The sequence below is a fragment of the Nematolebias whitei genome, chromosome 7 (assembly GCF_014905685.2).
Source record: "Nematolebias whitei isolate Nwh7 chromosome 7, NemWhi1, whole genome shotgun sequence".
Taxonomy (NCBI): domain Eukaryota; kingdom Metazoa; phylum Chordata; class Actinopteri; order Cyprinodontiformes; family Rivulidae; genus Nematolebias; species Nematolebias whitei.
Genome location: NC_056504.1, coordinates 28,006,274 through 28,015,177, shown reverse-complemented (window position 1 = coordinate 28,015,177; position 8,904 = coordinate 28,006,274). Strand labels below are relative to the sequence as shown.

The 8,904-nt window shown below is 38.5% G+C and overlaps 1 protein-coding gene across 1 annotated transcript in view; it reads right to left on the bottom strand.

The window, feature by feature from the left end:
• The window catches only part of fkbp5 (FKBP prolyl isomerase 5), an 18,683-nt gene that overhangs the window by 1,789 nt on the left and 7,990 nt on the right, over positions 1 to 8,904 (bottom strand). The window contains exons 4-10 of the mRNA XM_037678705.1: positions 7,933 to 8,075; positions 7,370 to 7,484; positions 7,130 to 7,286; positions 1,461 to 1,551; positions 1,253 to 1,336; positions 979 to 1,164; positions 650 to 889 (exon numbers count right to left, since the gene is read on the bottom strand). Coding sequence (XP_037534633.1) covers positions 650 to 889; positions 979 to 1,164; positions 1,253 to 1,336; positions 1,461 to 1,551; positions 7,130 to 7,286; positions 7,370 to 7,484; positions 7,933 to 8,075 — 1,016 coding nt within the window. The remainder of the gene's footprint in view (positions 1 to 649; positions 890 to 978; positions 1,165 to 1,252; positions 1,337 to 1,460; positions 1,552 to 7,129; positions 7,287 to 7,369; positions 7,485 to 7,932; positions 8,076 to 8,904) is intronic.

The window sequence follows — 8,904 nt, the reverse complement described above, 5'->3', positions numbered from 1 at the left end:
TGTGTGTGTGTGTGTGTGTGTGTGTGTGTGTGTGTGTGTGTGTGTGTATGTGTGTACAATTTAACCTTTGCTAAATTCATATTTTAAAGGAAGAAAAAGAAAGGGAAAGGAAAGGACAGAATGGGAAATTAAGTAAAAGGGAAGGAAAGGAAGTGAAAGAAAAATAACAAAGGAAAGAAAGGAATGGAAAGGGAAGAAAAGGAAAGGAACAATAAAGGAAAAGTAAAGGAATGGAAAGGGAATGAAAGGAAGGCAAAAGAATGAAAAGGGAAGTAAAGGAATGGAAGGAAAAGGAAAGGGAAAGAAGCGAAAGGAAAGGGAAGGAAGCGAAAGGAAAGGAAAGGAACGAAAAAGAAAGGAAAGGAAGAGAAAAAAGAAAGGGGAAAAGGGAGGGAAATTAATGGAAAGGGAAAGAAAAAAGAAAGGAAAGGAAAAGAAAGAAAAGGAAGTGAAAGGAAGGGAATGGAAAGGAATGGAAAAGGATGTAAAGGAAAGGAAAAAGGAAGGAGAAGGAATGAAACGGGAAGGAAATGGAAAGGAAAGGAAAGGAAAGGAAAGAAAAGGATAGGAAAAGGTAAAAAAGGAAAGGAAAAAGAGTGTCTTGCAGTGACTACTTGTCTATATTTAGCCCAAAACAAAGTTTACAGACCTTGGAGTCCCGTTCTGCAAACTTCTTGAACATGCCTCCATAGATCTTCTTCTCCCGCTCTTGATGTTCCTTCATCATGCGCTGGCAGTTAGAAATCTGAGCTCGAGCTGCTCGGTTTGACGGGTTGACTTCCAGCACTTTCTGAAAGTCTGCCATGGCCAGGCTGTACTCGTTGCGGAGGAGCCGGGCCCCCCCACGACGATACAGAGCCTTCTCGTTGCTCTCGTCCTGTTCAATCACCTTGAACAAACACACAAACAAAGGAACATGATGTGAGTCAAACACCCAGCAGCTGGAGGAGGAGAAATATGAAAAAATGAGCTGCTCACTTTGTTACAGTTGTCCACCACTTGTGAAAACTCTTTTATTCGAAGGAAACACAGCGCTAAGTTAAGGTGGGCTGTCATGACGTAATGCTGTATGGACTTATACTGCTCCATCCCAGAACCACACTCCAACTCCAGCCAGGAAATGATGCGCTGGTACTGGATGACCGCCTGCTGGTATCGTCCCGCCTAAAAATGGAACATAATAATCAATTAGGAACACATAAGTAAAAAACATATACATTTTCCAATAAAAAAATAAAGACAGAAACTTTACCCTAAAATACTGATTCCCTTTACTTTTCACTCCAGCAGCCATTTCCAGCTTTTCATTCAAGTCCATTTCCCAGGATTCCTTAGCCTAGTGTGACAACATTTAGTGAGCCACTGGTCATACAGGTGTACTCCAAAGGGACTTACATGTTAATCAATCTAAAATGGCATGCACACTTTAATTATTTTTACCATTAAAAATGTGAACTCACCCTTTTAAAGTCTTTGAGAGTAACTTCGTATACGATCTCTTTATCTGGTCCAACTTTGTACTCTAGATTACCTTCACTCCCAAAACCGTACCTAGAAAAGTAATGTTCAAATTTGTTATTTACATTAAAGAACAATTCAAAGTAACAAAAACATTGATTTCCTCAAAATGTAGTGAGCAAACAAACAGTTTCTGTCAGAGCAGGAAGTCCTGGTCCTACAACCAAACGTTACCTGTTCCCACTTCTTAACGAGACTAAGTTTACAGAAGAAATGACGTGACATCACCGCACAGGTTTTTGAAACCAAAACCTTTTAATTCAAAACAGATTCAGAATGTTTCGTTTGAGCTCGACATTCTAAAAACAAAGAAGAGGATTGCTCAAACGTGGAAAACAGAAACCATATGGAGAATTACAAAGATGGAGAAAAGATGCAAGAACGGACTGAACACACGCTCCGATAATTTTTTTATTTATCGCCCGTCGTCATAAACAGAAAACAGTCTGTGTGTGTGTACGTGTGTGTGTCTGTTTGTTAGCAATATATCTCATTAACTACTTTACAGGTTTTAAGGAAACTTTAAAAAATGATATATTCAACAAACATCTACAACAATTAACTTTCATAGCCAACCTGATTCAAAATGGCTGCCACAGCCAATCATCCTTAGCAAACACATAAATTGCTATAAACCAGTCATTTTTACAGATATTCACCTAATCCTTAGTGTGGTAGTAGCTGAGAGTCAACCCCATCACAGATTATGTGAGGATTTTTTTTTTTTTTTTTGCTTTTCTGTGCAAGGTGGCGAGCAATGTGTGTTCCTTTGATGAAAGCTGAAAGCAACTTTTTTTATAATCTGAGTTTGAGAGGCACCATTTGTTTAAGATTTCACATTTAAGATGTTTATGAAGCATTCACACTATTGTGATCCATTTTCCTTCCGTACATTTTTCAGCGCATTTCCCATCCCTCAATTTTTAAGCTGTTTCAAAAACTCGTATATCAAAATGTTCTGCTCGTTTAAGAGAAGGGTGATATGACTTTTGGTATTGGTGAAACTTTAGCTTTTTGAAATATTTAGCCTTTGCTGCCACTTTTTTTTTTCACAGAAAATGAATTGAGCTCATTTTACATCCTTCACGTCTTTAGATCAGTTTCCAACCTTTTACTGCTTTACATTTTGTTCTGCTTCAGATTCTTTCAGCTACCTTGTTCAAATTTAAGCTTGGTTCAGCTATTTTCAGTTAATTTCAGCTGTTTTTACAGCTGTTTTGTGCTCATTCTTTAGGGTAACTAAAACATTTTTGTGCTTCTAACTTCTTTCTGCTAAATTCAGCTTGTTGTGCTCCTTTCACCTTATTTCTGCACGTTTCAACTTTTTCTATTGTTTCAGCTAGAATATACAAACCGGATTCCAAAAAAGTTGGGACACAATACAAATTGTGTATAAAAACTGAATGCAATGATGTGGCGGTGCCAACATCTAATATTTTATCAGAATAGAACACAAATCACAGATCAAAAGTTTAAACTGAGAGAATATATCATTTTAAGGGAAAAAGCTGTTGTTTCCAAATTTCATGGCGTCAACAAATCCCAAAAAAGTTGGGACAAGTCCATTTTTACCACTGTGTGGCATCCCCCCTTCTTCTTACAACACTCAACAGACGTCTGGGGACAGAGGAGACCAGTTTCTCAAGTTTAGAAATAGGAATGCTCTAACATTCATGTCTAATACAGGCCTCTAAGGGTGCATTCACACCCGATAGTCCGGTAGACTCGGTTCGGTTGGGGGCCAATATTCATAACATTTTGTATACATTTGAGCTGGTTTGTTTGCATTCACACTGCACTGTGCGGTCGAACCAACCTGTTGAACCAACCTATTCCCCCGCTCGCCTGTGGGGGCGCTGCACCAAGAACTACTGAAAGAAACAACACAAAAACCTCTGAAGACACTTCTTCTTCTTCTGGAAATAAAAACAAAAACGGAGTGGCATCAAGTTTTAGCAGTTTTAGGAGTTATATTTTGTCATTTTTCAAAAATGGACTCAGCATGAGCAGAACATGAGGCAGAAGACCATGAAGAATGTTATTTTTCACACAAAGCAGCTGACGGCTCCATATAAGGTCAGAGAAATACGTGTTTGTTTGTCCTGAGCTGTACTCCACTTCTTGCTTGTGGAGTGGGGCCCGGTCTGTTTACATTCACACTGTACTCGAACCGTGCTGGAGTTCTCTTCTACCGGACCAAGATCTAGGATTTAGCCCGGGCCAGACTTCACCTTTTTGTTCCGTGACAGAGTTCGATGGCACGTTCACACCTCCCCAAACGAACCGGACTTTCTAGGAAAACGAGCTAGAGTTCGATTAAAGCGGACTAAACAGGGCTGGTGTGAATGCACCTTAACTGTTCAATTGTCTTGGGCCTTCTTTGTTGCACCTTCCTCTTTATGATGCGCCAAATGTTCTCTATAGGTGAAAGATCTGGACTGCAGGCTGGCCATTTCAGTATCTGGATCCTTCTCCTACGTAACCATGATGTTGTGATTGCTGCAGAATGTGGTCTGGCATTATCGTGTTGAAAAATGCAGGGTCTTCCCTGAAAGAGATGACGTCTAAATGGGAGCATATGTTGTTCTAGAACCTGAACATAGTTCTCTGCATTAATGGTGCCTTTCCAGACATGCAAGCTGCCCATGCCACAAGCGCTCATGCAACCCCATACCATCAGTGATGCAGGCTTCTGAACGGAGCGTTGATAACAACTTGGGCTATCCTTGTCCTCTCTGGTCCGGATGACATGGCGTCCCAGTGTTCCATAAAGAACTTCAAATCGTGACTCATCTGACCACAGAACAGTCTTCCATTTTGCCACACTCCATTTTAAATTACCCCTGGCTCAGAGCAAACGTCTGAGCTTGTGGAGCTTGCTTAGAAATGGCTTCCTCTTTGCACTGTAGAGTTTCAGCTGGCAACGGCGGATGGCACGGTAGATTGTGTTCACTGACAATGCTTTCTGGAAGTATTCCTGAGCCCGTTCTGTTATTTCCTTGACAGTGGCATTCCTGTTTGAGGTGCAGTGACGTTTAAGGGCCCGGAGATCACGAGCATCCAGTAGAGTTTTACGGCCTTGACCCTTACGCACAGCAATTGTTCCAGATTCTCTGAATCTTTTGATGATGTTATGCACGGTTGATGATGATAACTTAAAAGTCTTTGCTATTTTAAATGGAATGGTAAATGGACTGTACTTATATAGCACCTTTCTATCTTATTAAGATACTCAAAGCGCTTTACACTACAATCTTTTCCCTCATTTACCCATTCATACAGCACTCTACTAGAGCTCTACAAAGCTAATTGAACAAATCATTCTAAAGAGACTAATCAGTGATTTATCACATTCATACACCGATGGGACACACATCGGAGGCAATGAGGGGTTCAGTGTCTTGCTCAGGGACACTTTGGCATGTGACTGCTGTGGGGTTCGAACTACCAACTCTTGCATTGGAGGACGACTGCTCTAACCGCTCAGCCACAGCCGCTGGGTAACACCATTCTGGTATTGCTGCACTATCTTTCTGCGCAACAATGGTGGAATTGGTGATCCTCTTACCATCTTGGCTTCTGAGAGACACCGACACTCTGAGAAGCTCTTTTTATACCCAATCATGTCAATTGACCCAATTAGTGCTAATTGGTCTTCCAGCAGTTTGTTTTATGAGCAATTTCCTTTTTCCAGCCACTTATTGCTACTTGTCCCAACTTTTTTGGGATTTGTTGACACTGTGAAATTTTGAATCAACATATTTTACCTTTAAAATGTTACATTTACTCAGATTAAACTTTGATCTGTCATCTATGTTATATTACGAATAAAATATTGACATTTGCCATCTCCACATCATTGCATTCAGTTTTTATTGACAATTTGTTTAGTGTCCCAACTTTTTTGGAATCCGATTTTGTAGTTTTTTATGCTAATTTAAGCTTTTTCAGCTAATTCCACTTTTTGTTTTGCATTCATTTCAACTTTTTTCAACCTAATTCAGCAAAAATATGCTCTCTCCACGTCTTTCTGGTAATTTCAGCTTTTTTTTGTTGTTGCTTTTTTAGCTACTTTTCAGCTGTTTTATGCTAATTTCAGCTTTTTTCAGGTAACTTACACTTTTTTGTGCTCATTTCTGCTTCTTTCAGCAAACGTGTCCTTTCTGCTTTCGTCTGCTAATTTAAGCTTATTCTACCTTTTCAGCTACGTTTTTAACTTGTTTTAGCTCATTTCAGCAGTTTTCAGATAAATTCAAGTTTTTTGTAGTGATTTCTGCTACTTTTAGCCTACTTAACTTATTTCTGCTCATTTCAGATTGTTATGATAATTTCAGCTTTTTTGTGCTAGTTTCAGCTTGTTCAACTATTTCAGCTAATCTTTAGCTGTTTTGTGCTAATTTTCTACTTTTCTGGTAATTCCACATTTTTATGCTCATTTCAGCTCTTTCCACTTCCTTCTGGTAGTTTAAAGCTGTTTTCTGTCTTTTCAGCTACTTTTCAGCTTTTAATTTTATTTTTTTTTGCCAATTTCAGTCTTTTTTGGCTACTTTCTGATTTTGTGTGCTCATCTTTGCTTATTTAAACCTAATTCAGCAAATGTGTTCTTACTGCTTTCTTCTGCCAACTTAGGCTTGTCCTTCCATTTCAGTTAAAATTCAGCATGTTTTTAGCTAATTTCAACTGTTTTTCATCAAATTCTTCAGCAATAAGCATTCACACTACATTTTTGCAGAAAATGCAATTTCTCTAATTTATTTTTTGCTCCCTTGATCTTTAAGATACATGACAGTGTTCAGAACGATTATTTTTTTGTGTGTTTAATGTAGTCAAGAATAAAGAGTAAATTATAAAACAACAAGAGATGAATTCTTTCGTTTTGTGCCTGTATGAGAAGAAAGCACATTTTAGCAGTGATGGCTCTCATTTAGATGATCAGGAAGAAAATCAAATAACACGCCTTTAGTTTTTATGATGTAATGAGATGTCAAATTACATCGAGGGATTATAAAATGTGACCCAGACAGTTGAGACATTTCATTTTCACGTCTGTGTGATACTGCACAGGTAATCTCAGTAACATTTCATCTCAGTAACATTTCATCTTAATCCCATGTGTAAACACTGTTTGTCCACAGCATAAAATATTGCAGTTTCATAAGAGTCTCAAAAACCAGAAATACCTACATCTATTAACTAATTTATTTACAGAAACAAAGTTTGTTCTTTTATTCAAAGTTGTTGCTTCTATAACGTAATGTCGGGCAAACCTGCCTTTAAACAGGAAGAGGGGCAGGAAAGTTTTAATCTGAAAACACCCATGCAGCAGATCCTTAAAGATTACTGCTCTTACTTTCCTACTTCCGTCTCGCACATACCGGTAAGTGGATTTGAAATGTGAAAAAAAATTACGTTTGTCATTTCTTTGGAAGACATGTTTTCCTTACTTGCCGCTGCCTTAATTGTGCCACTATTCTTTTGATAAATTTAAAGAAAACAAAGAAATTGAAATTAAAATGACAGAAATCTCATATAGAACAAAAGTCCTCTACAGATCGACTCATGAGAAAAACGGGTATTTGACGTGAATTTTAAAGATGCTGGATGAACTTACTTTGGTTTTAAGTACAGTAAACAGCACTCTCCTCGCTGCATCTTGTCTATGGCTCGGTCAACCCCCAGAGGAATGCCTTTATCTTCACCTTGACCAACAACGAAACTAACGTCCCGGCAGTCGAACAAACGGCCCCCACAGCGTCCTTCCAGGTGCACTGTGAGACACACGAGGCATTTTAGTTGTCTGCCCAACTAAAGAAATTTCAATAGTTTTCTTAAAAACAATTATTGTTTATACCATCGACACTCGCTCCATCGTTGGGATTACTGTAACCGTCCCCTTTGACCTTTATTCTCCGGATGATGCCACCGTCATCTGTAAGTATCTCTCCTTCGAAGTTGAGTAGCTCCATCTGCGTTGGGAGGAAAGGGAAATCAGATTTCTTCTTTAAAAATACCAAATAAAAAGGTATAAACAAAAAGTATTTGTCTGTGGTGCTTAAGTATATGTTGGAGGTGAAAAAATTTCAAAAACTAAAATCGAATGTGAGACATTTGCGATTTTTAAAGGATTTAATCATGTCTACTAAAGACGATTTACTGAGTAGTTGAATGTGCATTATTACTTTTCTTCCTGATACTTATTTAATGTTAATTACAATTATCCTTGACAGACAGGTAAGGAACGTCAGGAGTAAGTTCAACTTAGACAATACTGGCTGTTTAGTGGGGAAAGGGAAATTTAAGTCAATCATTTTGTATCCAGACGGCTTCGTCTTCAGACAAATGAGGCACGGCTCCACACGAGCAGAGCCCCTGAGACTAACATGAAGCTAAAGCAAACCACAAGACAACACCTACCTCAAACACCACTGAGGAGTCGGGAGGAATTCTGTCGGGATTTCCTGCAGATCCATACGCGTATTCTGGCTTACAGAGCAGCGTGGACACCTCGCCTTTCTGCATGGACAGCACGCCAATGTCCCACGCCTTAAGGACTTGTCCTGTGAGAGGATAACGAATCATAATTATTGAATTACTTAATTTGCTTTTAAAATACACTAATCAAACAAATACATTGACAACAAAGCAACCAAAAACGGAAAAGGCTGAAGCCAAAAGTTTACATCTATCTTGTATAAAATGACAAAAAACTTTATTATTACATCAAATGCTTTTAAAGTTTCAAGACTACGTAGAATTTTAAACATCCCAAATTATGGTGGAGGAAAAAATAATAATTATTATCCTTAAATATCCTAAATTGTTTGGAAAAAACAGAGGAGCTACAACTTTAGAGGAGAATTTATTGTATAAAGCCTTCTGTGAGCACTCATGTCAAACAACACTGTTATCCAATTACAAGTGTAAAACCATGGACAACTATGGATAACCATGGGCAACTATGGGTAACTATGGGCAACTATGAGCAACTATGGACAACTATGAGCAACTATGGACAACTATGGACAACTATTGACAACTATGGATAACCATGGACAACTATGGAAAACTATGGACAACTATGGACAAATATGGATAACTATGGAAAACTATAGACAACTATGGATAACTATGGAAAACTATGGACAACTATGGATAACTATGGATAACCATGGACAACCATGGGCAACTATGGACAACTATGGATAACTTGGGCAACTATGGGCAACTATGAGCAACTATGGACAAGTATGGGCAATTATGGGCAACTATGGACAACTATTGACAACTATGGATAACTATGGACAACTATCGAAAACTATGGACAACTAGTGGCAACTACGGACAACTATAGGCAAGTATGGACAACTATAGGCAACTATGGACAAC